Here is a 20,493-nt window from a genome sequence, read left to right as displayed (position 1 = left end):
GGGTTAGTGTTAGAGATATGGTTAATGTTAGTGTTATGGTTCGGATACGTTAAGTACCGTCCATAAATGACGTCACGCACCTAGGGGGCGGGGGGGGGTCAGACATTTGTGACGATGTGTGACGAGGAGGGGGGTTGAGAAATGTGACGTCACATCAAAATGCGCAACTTTAAATAAATATAGACAACACGTTCTACTTGATTAAATAGACTTTTTAATAAATATTTTCTCCTACAACATCAGAGTGTAGCGCCACATTAAATACGCACTACATTTGACAATAGTTTAAAGCGATTTGAAGCACGTTTTCTTGTTTTGGGGGGGGCAGAGCTTTGTGACGTCATATTTGAGGGGGGGGGTCTGACTTTTTGTGACGCCGTGTGACGATGGGGGGGGGGGTCAAAAATCGTCCAAAATCGCGTGACGTCATTTATGGACGGCCCCTTAGTGTTAGAGATAGGGTTAGTTTTAAGGGAATCGTGTTAGAGATAAAATTGGTATCACAGATAAGTGTTAAAGACAGTGTTAGTGTTACGGATGAGCGACTTATGATTAATGTTCTAGACTGTTGGGTTGTCTCCACAGCTGGCGATGTTTACTACACACCGCACCAGGTACTCATTTGAGGCCGAATCGACCTAGGGGAGGCCCATGACCGGTACAAATAATCGTCACTGGGTGTTGGTGACCGTGAGCGGGAATCGAACCCGGAGACCCGAGATCGATTCCCGCTCACGGCCAACACCGGTGACGATTATCTGAACCCGGTCCTGGCCCACCCCTAGGTCGACTCAGCCTCAAATGAGTACCTGGTGCTGTGTGTAGTAAACATCGCCACTGGGGAGACAAAGGCGGCCGGGACGTGGTTGCTGGCCACGTGGTGCCGTGCCGGCCTTCACAGGTGCTGACTCGCGAACAGCACTTGCCCCTACAGTGTGTTAAGGCTACACCGGGGGGACCTTTGTCTTTGTGTGAGTTGGTGGGGAGCGGTGGTGCAGCGGTTAGCGCGCCGTGCGGACGAAACCCGGCGAGCCCCAAGTTCGAATCCCGCTTACGGTGGCTCCCCTAGGTCGACTCAGCCTCAAATGAGTACCCGGTGCGGTGTGTAGTCAACATCGCCACGGGGGAGTGAGGGGAGGGGGAGAGACAAAGGCGGCCGGGCGTGGTGCTGGCTACCCCCACCCCCTCGTGTAACCACAGCGCTCGGCTTTCACAGCGCTAGCGGGTCTACGGTGAGTACAGTGCTGTAGTGTGTGGCTGTGAGTACAGTGCTGTACAGTGTGTGTGGCTGTGAGTACAGTGCTGTGCAGTGTGTGTGAGTACAGTGCTGTACAGTGTGTGTGGCTGTGAGTACAGTGCTGTGCAGTGTGTGTGAGTACAGTGCTGTACAGTGTGTGGCTGTAAGTACAGTGATGTACAGTGGGTGGCTGTCTGAGTACAGTGCGTGTGAGTACAGTGCAGTACAGTGTGTGTTTTGTGATTTAAGAGCGTGTACAGTACAGCATTGGTGTGTGTGCAGTACGTGTTGTATGTGTTGTACGGTGTTATGTTGCGTGTGTATGGTGCGGTGTGTGTTGTGGTGTATATGGTGTGATGTAGGGTGGTGTATTGTGTCGTGTTGTGTGTCGCTGTGTGTGGTATGTTATATTGCTTGTATGGTGTCTGTTGTGTTGTGAAAACAGAGATGTGTAAGTATATATATGTGTGTGTTGTGTGTGTGATCATGGGACTGTATATGTGGGTGCTCGCTAACAGCACTTGCCCCTACAGTCAGTCAAGGCTATACGGGGGATCTTTGTCTCTGTATATGTGAGTGGTGGCGTAGTGGTTAGTACCTCGCTGCACGATGACCCTGGCGACCCGATTTCGATTATCTGAACCGGTCATGGGCCACCCCTAGGTAGACTCAGCCTCAAATTAGTACTTTGTGTGCGGTGTGTAGTAAACATCGCCACTGGGGAGACAAAGGCGGCCGGGCGTGGTGCTGGCCACCCACCCCCTCGTGTGCCACAGTGCCGGTCTTCAATAGGTGCTCGCTAACAGCACTTGCCCCAACAGTCTGTTTATGCTACACGGGGGACCTTTGCCTTTGTGTGCTGTAGTGTAGAGTACTGTAGGATCATCCCGGTTCACCTATTCCGTGGTAATCGTGGTTTACCGTGGGTTGTCGTGGTTTACCGTGGGAATTGTGGTTTACCGTGGGAGACCAGTTTCGTTTAGAGTATTTGGCTGCTATAAATGTCCACATGATCAGCCACTTTGTTGAACTATTATTTGTGAAAGCCAAGTCGCTTCTGCAAACAAGCTGTCCAGCTCAGGGGGCCTGACCTGGTAAAATAAAATCAAACTAGTAAAGAGTCTTTAATAGTTTTACCATGTTAGTCTAGTTCACTATGGGATTACAGTTTAACATGGGAGTCCAGTTTAAAATTGGCCGAGGTGGACTATGTAGCACTTAATCATTGATTTCTTTTGGGATCGGGTCTCCTTAGTAAAATGTGTGTCGTAAACCCTCCTCCACCCGACACAGCCAAACACATTCCTGCGGAGGGAGCTGGTAGGAACGTTGGGTTGTTCGGTCAATGGCCAGGGTCAACGGCGGCGTGGTGTATTCCGCAAATATGCCCGACTGTGAGGGCGGGCACAAGCCGGCGTGAGTAGGTTAAACGTTGAGTTTTATAAGGGCACCACGGGGTGACCAGCCCCTCCCCACCCAGCCCCACCCCTCCCACCCTCCACCCAGCCCCACCCCTCCCACCCCCCACCCAGCCCCTCCCCACCCAGCCCCTCCCCACCCTCCCTTCTCCACCCAGCCCCACCCAGAACCACCCTCCCCACCCAGCCCCTCCCCACCCTCCCCACCCAGCCCTTCCCCACCCTCCTCTCTCCACCCAGCCCCACCCCTCCCATTTTTGGATGCACGACGGACGGACACAATAATCCCCTGTGGGCTGGTGTAACCAGGAGGTTCCTACCAGCATTAATACAGTTATGTGACCAAAGTAACAATGTATTACTGCTTCAATGATAATGCAGAATTCTGTATTTAAAAGCTGGGCCACGCACGCGTGTAGGTCGGCTCAGCCTAAAATGAGTTTTTGGTGCGGTGTGGTCATTTATCGTTGGCTCTGGAGGAGACAAATACGGCCGGGATTGCATTGCGTTTTCAACACCACTCACAGCCCTTAAGTAAGTGCCGACTGAGGGCACTTTACCAGCAGTCTGTGTCAGCGGGAGACCCTGTGTTTGTACGGTCGGATGAGTAGACTGCAGAGTGTGTTTACTATGTGTGTGTGCGTGTACCTCGTGTGTATGTGTGCATACGTGTGTGTGTATGTAGGTCGACGACTCAGCCTCAAGTGTGTAGCTGGTGTGTGGTGTGTAAACATCGTCACTGGGGATGCAAAGGCGGCCGGGCGTGGTGCTGGCCACCCAACCCCTCGTGTGCCGTGCCAGTCTGAATAGGTGCTGGCTAACAGCACTTGCCCCAACAGTCTGTTCAGGCTACACAAGAGACCTTTGTCTTTGCATGTCGGTGTATGCGTGTTTATGTTTCCGTCTGTGTGTGTATTTGTGCACGTTAAAATGTATGTTCGTGTTGGTGTTTTATGGTTGTGGATGTGTATGCCATCTTGCCCTTTGTGTTGAACAGGGTCCCATCATTGAGATGGAGTGCTCTTGCCAGGAACTACTGGTAACCCAGTGAGTGGCATTCTTATTTACAAGACCCATAATGTTAAAATCGGTCGAAGGTTTTCTTGCTTGGGCAAATGCTGCTGGTAAGATATTCTTCTTACTAGCCAGACTTGGAATCAGAAGTTTGCGAGTTCAAATCCTGGTTTGGGGTTGACTCAGATCATCGTCCCCATACCACGAGTTTCACTTTGTAGAGGAATCCACAGTGGTTGTATGAATATACTTACCCCCGCCAAAGGAATGTGGAATTACTACCCCTGGCTCAGGAATATAAACAGGAGATGTGAGCATGAATGCTTCGATGCTCGTGTGAGCAGGGTATTACTTTGTGCGTGTGTGTGTGTATATCTGTGCGTGCGTATTTGTATGCGGACGCGTGCCCTATCCTAAACCTCTGTCCTTTGAGAAAGTCGTCTCGGATTAAAACCGCAGCATGGCCCATAAAGAATTCCACATGTAGGAGCTCGCATTTTGCACAGACGTGTTATAACCATCAAACCCAGGGCTTGCAGTAATGCACGGTGCCAGTGTTTTACATTGATCACATTTTCTTGGTGTGGGTGTCAGGTGGAATGTGTGAAGGTGAGCGTAAAAATGAACCATTCCGAACGATTCTGCGGCGTGATCCCATTTTTATTTCTCGATTTGAAGCTTTCGTGACTGCAAGGATTCATACTCTTAGGTTTTTTCGGTAAAGTCAGGTAGGTAAAAAATAAATAATACAAATAATAGAAATATAAAGAATAAAATAAATAAAATAATATGTTATTTTGAATAAAATAATATGTTATTTAATTTCTGTTATTATTTCTATTTTTTTTATAATTTATTTCTATGATTTATTTTTATATAAATAAAAATAATAATAGAAATAATAAGAAAATGTTAAATGATAAAAGAAATACATTTCTATTTTTTTCTATTCTATTTTTATTATTTATTATTTATTTTTACCTACGTGACTTTACCGAACAAACCTAAGAGTATGAATCCCATTTTTAGTTTTACGGAGCACCCTTTTCTCAAGTTGCATCTCACAATCACCCCGTGAATTCACATGCCAAGCCAGAAGGCAGCAGCAGCAGCCAAGCATTGAGCTGGCGCTACTAACAATTGCCCATGCTCTGCAGTTCGCTAAATATTAAGGTGGTTCATACTCTTAGGTTTTTCGGTAAAGTCACGTAGGTAAAAAATATAAATAAAAATAATAGAAATAATAATAGAAATAAAATAATAAATCTCGACTTTTCGGAGGCAACACAAGTCTCCGTCATCAGGTGGGACCGTCACAGCTAGATTTACTGTCTCACTTGACTTTACCGAAAAACCTAATCCTTGCAGTCACGAAAGCTTCAAATCTAGAATTAAGGTGGCTTTACACGTAGGCTTTTTGCGACCAATATCCATAATACAGGTTTTGTTTTTTGGGTTAGATCGTGTAAATATATAAATGTGTCTTTAACACTGGCAAACTACGCAGCCAATTGGTAATGTTTGTCACGTAAACAGAACGTGCCAATTCAGCACACCGGTGTGTTGGGAGAGGCAAGTCACAAGATTTACGTTTTCCACAAAGCTGGCGGTCGCCTGATGATGCTGGTTGTAATTACCGTCGTACTCGCAGTATAAACGTTGTGGCTTTGCTCACCAACACACCGGTGATGCTGTACTAGTCAAGAATTGGCGTGTTCTGTTTACGTGACAAACCTTACCAATTGGCTGTGTCGGGTGGTGGCGGGTTTAACGACACATTTGTTTACGCGATCTAATCCCAAAAAAGACCTGTATCATGGATAAATATTAAGGTGTTTGCAGCCATTTAATCGGTGTCAATACTACGTCGGAGAAAAACGGAGCAGCCGAAGAAAACCCATGGGGTGCAAGGGGGGTAGCAACTCTATCCCATACAGCAGGGGCATGTGACGTCAGTCGTCACTTTTGCTGTACCGCCTTCTCCTGCCAGGCAATTGTATGGCTTAGCGCGTAGGCTTTCGCACGCTATATTATCTAGAATAAAGGTTTTTTTTTTTGTTTGGGTTAGATCACGTAAGTATAAATGTGTCATCTTCTTGGTTCTTTCGGTAAAGTCACGTAGAATGGAAATAATAAATAATAAAATAAAACATTATAAAATAATTCTCACGACGTTTCGGCCACAACGCAAGCAGCCGCCCTCAGATGAAGACCAGGTCGAAACGTGAGAATTATTTTATTATGTTTTATTCTATCATTTCCATTCTACGTGACTTTACCGAAAGAACCAAGAAGATGAATCCCTGCAGTCACGAAAGCTTTAAATCGAAATATAAATGTGTCGTTAAACCCGCCACCACCCGCCGCAGACAATTCATTGTTTACGTGACAAACCTTCACTAATTTGGGTGGTGGCGGGTTTACGAAAACATTCACATTCACGCGCTCTAACCCAAAAAAAACTTTACTGCGCATTGTTACGGCTTCTCCTTGACGCTCACGGCACGGAATTTTCCGCGCCATTTCTTGCGGCGATCCACCAAGCCCCGCTGCCTCTTCAGCGCCGGATTACAGACGATCGTAGCCACCGTCACTGCCCAGCTAAAAAAACCAAACCGGCGGCTTGAATAATTATCGAGAAAGCACAATTTTATTTCAAAGCCCTCTGCACGTCTCGCACCAATCTCGGTGCACGTATTACACCGTTGATAGCGCTCTCCTCTGTAAGATATGGAGCCATTATCGTTTCACAATTTTCAATCACCTGTTGAGAATGGAGTAGAGAGAGGGTCAATAGAAATCAGAGGGGATATCTATAAATGGATCGCCGTGCACCTAATGCGCTTTCAGGACTGTCAAGAGGTAGTAGCTCTGATATCCCGCTTCTGTGGGGGGTGGGGGGGGGTGTGAGAGATCAGAGTAGATACCTCGTGACGTGATGCCGATAGCACAATCGGGAAAAATAAATTGAAAAGTGGGGGGGGGGGGGAGGAATAAAATATTGACAGATTATGAACGGTGCTAAAATTGTATCCAGCGATGCAAACGGCGCCTCTCTTGACACCACGGCTGAGGCTCAGGTGCGGCGATTGTTTTGGCGACGAATTTATATATTTTAAAATTATCCCGGATTGTTTCAATTCAAATTATCAGTCGCATTTCTTTTGAAGTAAATGTCCTCTTTGAAACGGCATCACTTGTCATCTCCGTCAACAACAGAAGCCCAACGAGGTGCATTCCCTCTTTTCATCTTTTCATCGCCGCTGAATGGCAGGCGCGCCCCGCCTGTGATCCGACCCTTTGGCAGTGAGGGTTGGTGGTTCACGTTGAGATCTGCGAAGCTCCAAAGCCCGCCGGGCTGCGAGGTGGACAGGCGACCGGCAGCGCAGCGGGCGCGTTGAATCCATCTGTGCGGAGCTGTTTTTGCTTGGCCCTTTTTGGGCCTGTGCCCAGCAACTGTGGAGAAAACAACGAACAAACATGAGTGGTAGGTTTCCTCCCGGTGCTTCAATCTGGCTACTCCGCATAGCCGAACACTCGTTACTGGCATAATAGAGGCGTTTTGGGTTAGATGGCGTAAATATATAAAAGTGTCGTTAAACCCGCCACCACCCGACACAGCCAATTAGTAAGAGGGTTTGTCACGTAAACAGAACGTGCCAATTCGTCACTAGTACAGCACACCGGTGTGTTGGAGAGCAAAGCCACAACATTTACAATGTGAGTACGACGTTTGGGCAGTAATTACATTAGCATCATCAGGCGACAGCCAGAGTTGTGGAGATATCCTCCTGTATTATGGATATTGGTCGCTGGATTTGGCCAAACATCCCATATGCGGCGGCGACCTCCCGAAAAATGTGTCTCGAGTTTCGGTGTGCAGAGAGTAGCATGATGGAGAAAAAGAGGAACAGCATGGATTGGAGAACAAATGAGTTCTGTAAACCATATTGACTGGAAAGAAAAACCCAAGTGGGCAGACGAGAATACATCCAGCGCAGAGACGGAGCGGTGTGACCGACTTGTGTGCGGTGGTGGCGGTGGCGGCGGTGGGGGCGGTGGTGGCGGTGGTGGCGGTGGGGGCGGTGGTGGCGGTGGTGGTGGTGGTGGCGGTGGTGGCGGTGGTGGCGGTGGGGGCGGGATGGATAGATGGATCGCGCGACCGCGAGAGATTTTGCGACGGCTGTCGTGCGAGCCCTTCGTTCAAGCAGCGGAGAGATCGTCGCTGCAGCTGATGGTGATGTCTAAATGATTACGGCCGCGTCTCGGTACGCCGGTGTAAAATGTGAATCCCGCATCGAAGGGAAACGCCTGCAACTGGAGGTTTGACATGACTTTAAAGCGAAGGTGTCGATGAAGGTGTTTCACAGAATCGTGGCACGAGAGAGAAAGAGAGAGCCGGCACGCTTTTTGTGATGCAACTTGAGAGACGAAAAGAGGAATGGACTGAAAGCAACTAAATTAAATCACGACGTTTCGGGCGCAACATAAGCGTCCTTCTTCAGGTGAGGACAACTTAGTGAAAGCACACCGCTTAAGTGTGACACACTTCCACACTTAAGCGGTTGTGCTTTCACTACTCTGTCTCCACCTGAAGAAGGATGCTTGTGTTGCGCCCGAAACGTCGTGATTTAATTTAGTTTTCATTTATTTTATTTTTACCTACCTGACTTTACCGAAAAAAAACTAAGATCATGAATCCTTGCAGTCACGAAAGCTTCAAATCTAGAAGGAACGCACTGATTGGAGAGCACGCACGGGTGATCGACATCACATTGACCGTTGGGAACAGCAAGAGGTGTGGGCCAGGGAGGCAGGCAGGCCGCGTTTCCGTGTCGTAATAATGGGAAAATTGCGCGGAATCGGCCAAAAATATCCCTTGGTGGCTGGAGCCCCGCCGACGACGCTGGGGTGCTCGGAGGGTTTGGGGTCGGCGGAGAGGTCACCGCAGCCACTGCGCGGCGACATTAAGTGCTTTCTCTGGCAGCCACGTCACTTGCTGTCGGTGGCGGTGAAAATCAAAGTGGTCACATCATCAGCGCTGTCCGAAGGGGGATTGTAAACTTGCCGTGATGGACGCCCCCGTTACGGGACGATCGCGAGAGGTTGACAAACACATTCCTGCGGAGGAGGAGGGAGCTGGTAGGAACGTTGGGTTGCTCGGTTAGTGGCCAGGGTCAACGGCGGCGTGGTGTATTCCGCAAATATGCCCGACTGTGAGGGCGGGTACAAGCCGGTGTGAGTAGGTTAAACGTTGAGTTTTATAAGGGCACCACGGGGTGACCAGCCCCTCCCCACCCAGCCCCACCCCTCCCACCCCCCACCCAGCCCCTCCCCTCCCCACCCAGCCCCACCCTCCCCACCCAGCCCCAGCCCCTCCCCACCCTCCCCACCCAGCCCCACCCTCTCTACCCAGCCCCTCCCTGCACGACGGACGGACACAATAATCCCCTGTGGGCTGGTGGAACCAGTGGGTTCCTACCAGTATGAAAGTTGCTGCTGCTGCTGCGTCTGGGACTCGCGTGCGCAGTGTGGATGTGGTACCTTACGGTGTCATCAAATCGGCTAAGATCTAGCCACTGCTGCACGATTGGCTCCCCAATCCCTAGCCTTCTATCACGTATGTGCACGTTCAGCCGTTCATGTTATCTTCTGTTGAATGAGGCGATCCGTCACGCCTTGCGGGACGACGTGAAGGTTGTTTGACCGTACTTCACCGCACTCGTCAACGTGGGCTGGCAGGGAGCATATGAGTAAAGTACAACAACACTCGTCGTTGTACTGCCCTCTCTCTGCTCCCCGCACCGAGATAACAACGATCTGCGAGTGCTTGCTGGTCGTCCTACCAAGCACGCTCCAGGCTTAAATCCTGCAACAAGTCATACACGTGCCCGATTCCATCGCACCGTCTCCGCGATGGACGTGACCCTCTCCCGGGTTTTGTTATCCCCCTCGGCTGCAATTCCGTCATTGGTAATCGATGAAGGGGGGGCCCGCATCGCACCTCCGAACGATGTGGCCCGCCCAAGCCCACTGAACTCCCCGTAGCAATTGGTGCGGGGTCTCTCAGCTGCCCGTGTTATCGAAACCAGTGGTTCTCAACCCCGATTTGTATTATTAGTACACGCTTTTATTTAACTCACTCTGTCTGTTGTTGTTGTTGTCCTATCCTTAAATGTTGTAACTCGATTTTAAACCCATTTCCCAATGTGGTATCGACTGCAAACTTGGTATACTTATGTCATACTGATGACAATACTATATTTTATCATAAAACATATATTTTTAAACAATCTTTTTACACACTTTCTATTAACTCACTCTGTTGTTGTTGTATCCTTAAATCTTGTAACTAAATTTTAAACCCACTTCCCAATGTGGTATCGACTGCCAACTTGGTATATTTATGTCATACTGATGACAATACTATATTCTATCATTAAAAATTAAAAAAATATTTTTAAACGCTAATTTTTATATGTTATGTTTCGGCTTGGGTCTATTTGTCCACGCTCAACTGACGTTGGCTGTAAATCACCACGGTTCCTTACGTTATGGAAAGCTTCGGGGCCAATTCCTGGAGTCGTGGAGTTCTGCCATTACCAGTAGGGTACATTTCATTAAAGCGTGTTTAAAAAAAAGTATTTTTAAATATTACTTATTTTGGCTACTGGCACCCCTTTGTTGAAGTGAGTTTGAACCGAGTAAACCCCCCCCCCCACCCCCTTTTGGCCTGACCCAACATGGTTCTGAGAAATAAATGTGCGAATAATGAACGTCAATATTTTCACCAATTGTCCATTTGGCGCGAGGTGTATCCTAAGTAGCTAGTAACTGCAAGCGAATAAAGTCAAATCAAGGGACGCTCTCCACGCGTGGCGTAATTTGTTTACGCTCGCTGGTTACTCTCGGAAACCACATGACGATCGATGAGTTTGGAAAGGTCTTTTACATCGTTTACGGTTACCGTATGGATTAAAATATTATCGCAGTCATTTTATATTGGCAGATTCACACGCGATTATTCGCTAATGACCCTCTAGCGCACAATATCAATTCACACGTTTATAAATCACCTCGCGAAACCCCCTTCCCCCCCCCCTGCCTAGGGAAATTGCCGCTTAGCCCCGGGGGTCCGCGTTTCCCCCAGTCGAGAGCCGCTGCTCTACACCACGACGCGCTCTTTCATCCCGTGTCTGTCCCACCGTGCTGCCTTTGCGCGATTTTTAAATCCTTTATATTAAATTCGCTTGCTTGCTTGCGTGCTTGCGTGCTTGCTTGCTTGCTTACGACCGTGCAAATCTTTCGGTCGTTTTTTTAACCCACTTCCCGTGATCCAATCGAGCTGACATTTTCCACACAGACTCGTTGTGCGTGACAATGAATTTTCGTGAAAATTTTTTTCCAAAATTTTGCTTAATGCTGGCAGACAATCATCTGACCCATAGGTGGCAGCCATCTCCAGCCAGAGGACGAGAGGACTCTAGCCGCCACGCATATAAAGGATTTATAGTGAAAAACTTTGTTTTTACGGGTTAATTTTTTCAGTTTGCCGTTCCGCTTCCTTCGTTCGAGTTCCCCGTGATTTCTGAGCCGTTTCGTTTTTTATTTTTTGAAGTGTGGACCGTTGCCCCGTCTCACGCGCTCTCTCTCTCGCGTGTCGTGGCGGCGTTTCTGGTGATGGCCCCAGCATTGACCCGCTTTCGGATGCCCTCTCGAGAGCGTGCCTGGGCCCCGCGTCTCCATGGCTGCTGTTGCGTCAAAACATTAATAATTCTTCAAAGGCTGATTTGGCGATGCTGCTGCTGCTACGCCGGCAGTCGTGGTGCACGAACACAACCCCCCCGTCCAAAAAAACTACATTTATCGGAATAAGAAAGGGTTAAGGTCACGAGACACGCAACTAATTGCACGTGCGAGCATCTGTTCTGTACGTCGTCTACAACGTTTACCCTGTGGCCCAAATCGCCTGGAACGCGCCCGACATCGTCGGATCTCTAAAGCTGAGCGGGGTCTTGAAGCATGGACAGGGCCTATGCATGGGGTGACTACCAGGTTGCCGGAGGCCTTGTGGGGGTAACTATTAAGGCAGTTAAGAGGGCTGTCGGGCAAAAGCCATTGATGGGCCGCACCATACGAACACATTCCAGGCTCCACGCTGCTTAGCTTCTGAGATCCAATTTGACTGGGTGCATTCCAGCAGATGTGAACATAGCCGATCGATGTCTTGTCCTGTGTTTATCCAGGAAAGCCTCGCCGAGCCACAAGACTCCTGCTTACATTGGGATGTTTGGCTGATTCCATTAATGAGTGTGTGTGTGTATATGTACATTTTATCTGTGGGAGAAAATTGTAGTACCTGGAGAATCCCATGCCTAGGATTGGGCTAATATTCAAAGGGCTGCACACGTGGTTTTAAGCAACCCACTTTCTGTACTGCCATTTACTGGTTACTTTAGAGCACAGGGGGTTTGTAAGTTTTGCTTCCAAAGTGCTGGAAAACAGGTTTGCACCACCATCCATCATACATGATCCACTCATATTAGTTCATCCATCCATCCATCTATTTGTTCATTTGATATTCATCTATAACTTAACCCATTCATCCACCTATCCATCCACCAACCTGCACATCCAAATATCCATTTGTTCATCCGCCCATTAATGCATCCACATTACCACTCACCCATTCATCCATTCAATAATCTGTTCCTTCATCCACCCACCAACCCACCCACCCATTTCTCCACCCAAACAACCATCTATCTATGCCCACACACACATTCATTAATTCATTTATATTTCATCCTTATCCACCCGTGTTTTAGGTGATCCATCAATTTATGCACAATTATGCTAATGCTCGGCAAACAAAAGTGAACGATCCATTGGACTGCAACCGGCATGTCCCAGACAAGGTAATTAAGACCGACGTAGATTGCTTTGCGGGCCCAAATGACATCATTCATGTTGTCGTGTGACAAGAAAAATCACAAAACCCTGACAAACCGTTAGGCAGTGAAATACTTTTGCCGCGAGCAACAAGAGGCTGGAACGTCCACACGATGGCAAAAAAACAAACCGACGAAGAGAGAGAGAGAAAGAATGAATCTTGTTTTCACTTGCGCAAATATTTCAATTGAAAAGTGGAGAAGTTCAGCTTTGCAAATCTGTCACTGGCGACAGGCGGCCTGCGGGGCGGGGGGCGTGATTGGACTTGGCCGAGCGGTAACTCGCGCGCTCATATGTTCGTGCGTGCGCGCGAGTTCCCACCGCAGCCGCTTTCTTCGTGCCGAGATAAGAGGGCGGTCGTCGGTGAGGCACAGTACGAGGCCCGGCGACTAAAATAATATTTTTTGGAAGGGTCCCATCCCGATAAAGCACCGCACCATTTGTACGTTTGGCAGCGGGTCGTTTCATTTCCCACCGCGGATCATTGTCTGCCACGGTGCCGCTTGCATTCTTTATCTTCGCGCAACGCAGCTCCCCACCCCACGTGATTGTCACGTTGCACGCTAGCGCCGGCCGGCGTTGCCGGTTATGCTGCTTGCGAGTTTGATTTGCGTTTTCTCCACGTGCGCAAATTACATCTTCCCTTCGTGGAATGTGAAGTGGCGTTTAAAGTTCTAAATGGGAATCTGTGACGTGGCCCGGAGGTCGCAGTACAGCAAATTGGTTCCTCGCCCCTCTGTGTAGAGCTCTGGGCGTTGTTCCATCGTTGGAACTGACTTCCAAACGTGAAAGCGTGCGTCCGTTTCACAAACTGTTGAGCGATGCCAGCGCGCGGCGAACGTTCCCAAGCGAACGTCGTGCTCACGTGTCCGTTGTGCGCCCGTGTCCCCCGTGTCCCCCGCGTGTGCTGACCGCCCGCCCGCCCGCCCGCGCGTTCGTGTCTGTCCAGCGCCGTGGGAATGGAGCGCTTCACTCGCAGGACCCTCAAGGCGTGCACGAGGAAGTCGCGGGAGCTCCGCCGGGCGTACGAGTACGGCGTGATCGCGCTCCGCTCCCTGGTGTACAACTCCGCCGTCGGGGAGGACTACGTGCTGGAACTCTTGTTCCAGCCGGTGTACTGCCTGGTGGACGCTGTGGTACCCTGGTTCGGCAAGGTGCGAGAGAGAGCTGGAATCCTGCCTGGCGGGGGGCGGCGGGGGGGGTAGACAAGTGTTTGCGGCGATAAATCTCCCCCGCACTATAAATATATCGAAGCGGCAATAAATTGAAGCGTGAAACCACAACATTTACATTTTGAGTAGTACGACGTTTCGCTGGTAATTGCATCCAGCATCATCGGGCAATTCGCCAGAATGGTGAGGCTCTGCTCTGTCTCCCGTTCTTATATAGAGCAGCAGCATTAACTCATCAGGTGCAACGATTTGTAAATGTTGAAATTGTAAATGTTGTGGTTTCACGCTTCAACACACCGGTGGGCTAAAGCAGGGAACTATTTTTCTTTTGTCAACGTGACACTTTTTTTGCTGATTGGCCGTGTCGGGTGGTGGAGGGTTACGACATATTTATAAATAACGCGATCTAAACCCAAAAACGTTGATTATGAATAATATTGGTCGCGAAAGCCTACGTGTTAAACTGACGATGATGATGATGACGATGATGATGGTGATGACGGTGATGATACACTACAGCGTGGACTTCCGTCGCGTTTAAAATGCAACCGCATCTCAGAATGCTGCACGGAGGGGGGGGGGCGGTGGGGGATATTAATTTATTTTGTAGATCAAACCAGTTGCTTTTTGGCAGAGGAATAAAAGGAAGGTCTTGAGGCTAGATTTTAAACAAGGGGAGGGAGTTGACAGGAGGCATGGTGGAGATGGGGTGGGCGGGAGGGGGACAAGGGGTTTTCAGACACTGTGAGCAGCACAGGAGAGTGAGCGACCCTCCCGACTGAATAACCCTGCTAGGCCACGGCCACTGGTGCTGATGGTCATGCCGGTATAAATGTCCACGTGATGAGCCGCTCGCTTGGGCTATCATTTATGGGCAGGTCGATTCTGAATGAGAAGCTAATAGTTCAGCGGGCTTTACTCGGTAAGATAAACAATTGTTTATTTTTATAAAGTGATTTGTTTTACTTCCCTATAATTTGCGCTGCTATCGTGGGTTTTGTACTGTACTGCTTACTTTTATGATTATTATCAGCTGACACCGGCCACAACCATGAGCCGATGTGCACCATTGTTCTCTTTTAGCCCCGCTCCTGAGGCCCACCATCAAGCCATACCCCTGGATACCACATTCAGACAAGCCCCTCCCCCTCCCCTCCCCCTCCCCTCCCCTCCCCCCCTTAACTTGTATTTAAGGACTTGCCTCTTGGATTTTTTCCTCACTTAATACAGTAAATTCAGCTGTGACGGTCCCACCTGATGACGGAGACTTGTGTTGCCTCCGAAACGTCGTGATTTATTACTTTATTTCTATTATTATTTATATTAATTCAATTATTTATTTGTATTATTTATTTTTACCTACGTGACTTTACCGAACAAACCTAAGAGTATGAATCCCATTTTTAGTTTTACGGAGCACCCTTTTCCCAAGTTGCATCTCACAATCACCCCGTGAAATCACTTGCCAAGCCAGAAGGCAGCAGCAGCAGCAGCCGAGCAGTGAGCTGGCGCTACTAACAAGAGTTTGTACTGTTTGCTGCTGTAACGTTCTCACCCGCCCCTACTGGGCATCTGAGGAGAAAAAAAAAGAGGTTTAGAGCTCATCGGATTCCTCCAGTACAAACATTCTGATTCTGTTAGTGGGGCCGACTGCGATGTTGACGATGCGGACGATAGCGGCTGAATAAGCCTGCCGTGCTTGGGACGCCGGTGTTGGCTGTGAACGCTGCGACCGAGCGATGCTCTCCACGGTGCTGATCACGACGATGACTACGGTGATGATGATGATGCCTATGATGATGACTAGGATGATGACTACGGTGATGATGACTATGATGATGATGACGATGATGCCTATGATGATGACTACGGTGATGACTACGGCGATGACTACAGTGATGATGACGATGATGATGATGCCTATGATGACGACGACAATGACTACGACAATAACGACGATGACTACGATGATGCCTATGACGATGACTACGATGACTGCGGTGATGACGATGATGCCTATGATGACGACGACGACAATGACTACGACAATAACGACGATAACAACGATGACTACGACAACCGACCGAGGCGGCCAGCGTGCCGCGGGGGGCCGGCGTCAACATCCACGGACGTCCGTGCCGTCCGTGGCGGCCGTTTGGCGAACAGCGGAACGACGGCGACGCTGAACGACGACCAGACGTCGCAACCGGGTACCCAATACCCATACCTTACCCGATACCCGGCTACCTGTACCCGGCCAGGTACGGGTACAGGTACCCGTTTGCGACCCTGGTGTGGCCGGGTACGGGTAGGCCGTGAGTCACTGGTGAGTCACCGTTTGCCACTCATTTCCCAACGTCTTGTCTCTTCTCACAATTCAAGTTCCTAGAATCAACCCACCCGCGCCTGCAACATGGCTTCATCCCAGAGGTCTCAATCAGGTACCCGATACCCGTACCCTACCCGTACCCGGCCGGGTACGGGTAGGGTACGGGTACGGCCGGGTATGGGTACAGGTACCCGTTTACGACCCTGGTGCGGCCGGGTACGGGTACGGGTAAGGAGTCAAAATCTGTTTGCGACCTCTGACGACGACGCTGCCACCCCCCCCACCCCCCCCCCCTCCACCCGCAGGCGCTGGTGGTGACGGTGGCCCTGCTGACGCTCTCCGTGGTGCTGAGCATGTACGGCATCGTGTACCCCTCCGTGCTAGCGCGGGCGAGCCCCTGGGGCGCCGCGCTGCACCTGGGCTACGGGCACTGGAACCTGGCGCTCATCTCGTTCCACTACTACAAGGCCGTGTCTACGGACCCGGGGCAGCCCACGCAGGTGTGACGCGGAGGGGGGCGATGTCATGGTATTGTCGGCGTTGCCGGCGTTGCCCACGCTTGTTCTTGTTGGCATCGTTGTAACCGCGTGCGTTGCCAGGTGCCAGGTGGATTATTACCATGGTGGGTTCTTGAGAAGTGCCGGTGAGTTGAGGTTGGCCTTCAACCAGCAGGGGATTGGCTGGCTGATTATGAGGACGACGATAGTTTAAATGAATCTGATCATTGGCATTGTATCTGTTAAAATCCACCACAGCCTCCTCTTCCCAATTTACATCTGCAGCACTTTCCTACCCCCTGACATCCCGAGCATCTCAAGTGAATTAAAAAGCAAGACGCGTCTTTTCTACTTTCTTTGTGAAGGCTGTGCTCTCAAAATCAAATTACTCACATCGAAATTGAAAACAAAAAAACAAACAGAAAACGGATCTTAATGAGCTCTCTGTTGTGAAATAAAATATCTTGAAATGTTCCAAACCTCATCAGTTCTCGGCATATGGGAATTCCAGGTGTCGTAGGCTTGGCCTGAGGTAGCTAGGAAATGGGAAGCCCAGCAATTATCTTACTGAGGCACCCTCCTGAAAAAATAGTCTTGAGACTGGGGTGAGTCTTTCCGAGGTATAAAGGGCATCGTTGCTTCTCCCATCCGCACCAAGCTTGACAGAGGCGCTGACTTACCGAGAGAGTTCAACAGGGTTCGATACGTTAATCCGCTGCCGAACGATTGCCCTGCCTCACACCGTGTGGGTCACCCAAGTTATTCGACCGTACTTATTTTTGTGCGTTTAGTATCTTGTCCTTCCCCGCACCTCCCATTAGCACGGTTGGCTACGCGCAGTGCGAAATACGTTCAACGGGCATACGTACATACCAGGCTGGCCCAGTGCATGTTGGTGAAGCAGAGGTTGCAAACGGGTTTTGATTCCGTACTCGTACCCGGCCGCACCAGGGTCGCAAATTGGGTAACCGTTCCCTACCCGTACCCTACCCGAAATGAGTGACAAACGGTTACTCACCAGTGACTCACAGCCTACCCGTACCCGTACCTGGCCGCACCAGGGTCGCAAACGGTTACCCGTACCCGGCCGGGTACGGATAGCCGGGTATCGGGTAGGGTACGGGTATCGGGTACCCGGTTGCGACCTCTGCGGTGAAGGCAAGGGAGTATAGACGCACGAGTACAGTACAACGGTGGAATTTTGGCGAGCGTCCACGTCGCACGGCCCCGCAGCCGCCCGCAACGACCTGGCGGGCACGACGACCGCCCGTCCTAGCGCCGTTACAGGCTCCATTTTCCTGCTCAGCTCGTGACATTGTGGCGCGACTGGGCGAGTTGATCACAGGCGTCGGATCGAGTTCAGCGAGGGACACGCGGGAGTGATTTTTTTTTTTTAACGAGGACCGGCAGTGAACATCATCCGAAGGTCATTTACGCGGCGCAGCGCGGTTGCGGATACCTCGTTTACAGACCTAATCTTTATTTATGACGAGCGGAGGCTCCGCCGAGATGCGACACCTCATTTGCATCCGTTTTTACATTTAAATTGCCGTCGTCTCTATGTTTAGCTCTTGTTAATTTTACCTTTGCCTGGGGATTATCGCTCATTTTCTGTCAGCGTGCGCGCGTGTTGTGACTGCCGCGGTTCGTCACCTCCCGTCCGTGACACTTTTTTTCTTTTGCCGGTCGAAAGCGATCTTCGTTGGCGTTGCATTCCCCCGACGTCATCTCGATTTGAAGAGGTGATGGTGATGTGTTATGTTGAGATGCGGAACCGAGGTCTGCTTTTATTTTCCTCGACCCATAAATTCTTCACAACAACAGCAGCGTAGCGTGGGTGTATACGTGAACAGGGCCCCATCATTGAGCTGGGAGTGCTCTTGCCAATAGCTACTGGTAATTGTGTTAACTAGCCTGGCTTTGCTGATGAGACCCGTGCAGTCGAAACCGGTCGAAAGTTTGTTTGTTTGGGCAAATTCTGCCGGATGGTATTGGTCGAGTAACGGGCCAGGCGGCCCAGCGGTGGAGCAAGGTTGCGAGTTCTAGTCCTGGTTGGTTGTGGGGGGGGGGGGGGGGTTGACTCAACCCATCATGTCCTCCGGGGGTCGATAAAATAGGCACCGCTATGTGCCATCGGAATTCGGAATCTCCGCCGCTGACTCGGGGCTGTGAACGGGGCGTGCGTGCGGCGGTGAGCACCGATGCCTGGATGCTCGTTTGAGCAGCAGGAAATCACTTTGTGACTTTGAATAACGATCTGGAAAGGCGGGAGGCGGGCAGACTAAAACACGTGTCGCTCAAGCACGTGTGGAGACGGAGTTCTCTGCCGGCGGTCGGCAGTTTCCCGTGCGCTGCCATAATTTACGCAAACGGGGGGGCGGGGATGGGAGACGGTGGGGGGGGGGGCGCCTCTTAGGCCGATCGTTTCCAACCTCTGGTATAAAACACCAGCCCGCTTGTCGCTGCTTGTCACGAGCCAGGCATTTGTTTTATCGGCCAAGGAAGCTTCTACAAAACCGCTTACCCGCCCCGGGTCAGCCTCGCCAACCGGCCGTAAGTTTTTTGCCGCGGCGGAAGTCTGTTGGCCGCGTCGGTAAATTACCGACCGTTGTTGGCATATCGATGCGGCCGACGAAGGGGGTTTCTTTTTTATAAAATATGAAATTGATTTTCTGCTTCTGTGATCTACAAGATTAAACAAACCAAAAAATTATCAGAGAGGGAATGCGCCCGTGTTTTCTGACGCGCCTAATGGCATCTGAGACCAGGGCCCTATTTTGTTGTTTGCCGTGGAGGGACCGTCTCTCTCTCTCTCTCTGTGTCTGTCCTCACTCGCACCCGTACCACAGCCGTCATCGAATTTCCATCTCTGCTCCACCGTAGCTTTCTGCTCCTCGTGCTACCGCCACCTCCTCCCCCCCCCCTTCCCTCTCCCCACGCGACACTTCAAACACGATTCCTCTTCTATAAATGATCGCGCTCTGCATGCCTCCAGTCACGTGTGCGCAGTGTCCCGAGATTTGGTTCTATTTCATCTGGCAGTGTTGGCTCCGGGGTCGGAGGTCGACGTACACCAGCGCGCTACTTCTCGGCACAAGCTTTCGTGATTTTTATTTTACTATTTTTATTTGACCAGGTAAAGCCCCAAGGAGAGCTGTGAGCTGTTTTTCAGAAGCGAGCTGGCTATCACACATGAGAGCTCAACGGAGTGGCTTGTCAATGTGGAAATTTATTGCAGCCAAATACTCTTAAACGCACGTTGATTCTAAATGTGGAGTGAACAACACGAGGACCCCGAGAAAAATCCACGCGACCACAGGGAGAGAGAGAGAGAGAGATTCAGACTCCAAATATACACCTGGCATGAGGGTTGGGGTCGAACCCACGACCTCCTGTGTACCAGGCGAGAGAGTTAACATCTCGCCACCGCGGCACCCCTGTCTTGCTCCCCTTGCTCAGCTGGGGTCCACCACTTGATGTGATCTCCCGTCCCCCCACCACCTCCGTCTTTGTCTTTCTCTCATGCCTTTGATCTTCCCAAGGAGGACCAGGCGTGGCAGTCGGGGCTCTCTGCGCGCCGTGTTGCTTTTTTCTCCGCGAATACTTTTTTCCCCGGGTCGCTGGCATAGACTGGGAAGTGAGCACGTAACCGCTCGCCACAGCCAAAGCGAGGGCTATGCCGAACGCCGTGCACCGGTTAGCGGGCGAATTTTTTCCCCAGTCGCTGACCTTACCCGGGCAGATTGATTCCCCCTCCTCCGTTTTGATGCCCACGTTTGAATAGAGCAACACGGCCGATCGACGTCGCTTTTCTGAGATGATCTCCGTCTCACTCGGGGGACACCCCGAGCGAGCGGCGCTGACTTTCGCCGGT

The 20,493-nt window shown here is 50.4% G+C and overlaps 1 protein-coding gene across 2 annotated transcripts in view; it reads left to right on the top strand.

Annotated features, from left to right (window-relative positions):
* The first annotated feature begins 431 nt into the window (after nt 1–431).
* Nucleotides 432–20,493, top strand: part of LOC144722710 (palmitoyltransferase ZDHHC16-like) — a 32,886-nt gene continuing 12,824 nt past the window's right edge. Inside the window, exons 1-3 of one of the 2 annotated variants that reach the window (XM_078601044.1) lie at nt 432–901; nt 13,571–13,775; nt 16,428–16,622. In XM_078601044.1, the coding sequence (XP_078457170.1) occupies nt 13,581–13,775; nt 16,428–16,622 (390 nt within the window). In that variant the 5' untranslated portion in view covers nt 432–901; nt 13,571–13,580. Of the gene's footprint in view, nt 1,233–13,570; nt 13,776–16,427; nt 16,623–20,493 lie in introns of both variants that reach the window. The other variant, XM_078601043.1, reaches the window with a different exon arrangement.

This window comes from Lampetra planeri, chromosome 15 (genome assembly GCF_965212315.1).
Source record: "Lampetra planeri chromosome 15, kcLamPlan1.2.h2, whole genome shotgun sequence".
Lineage (NCBI taxonomy): Eukaryota > Metazoa > Chordata > Hyperoartia > Petromyzontiformes > Petromyzontidae > Lampetra > Lampetra planeri.
The sequence above is the reverse complement of the archived record's forward strand: the minus strand, read 5'-3'. Positions and strand labels throughout refer to the sequence as shown.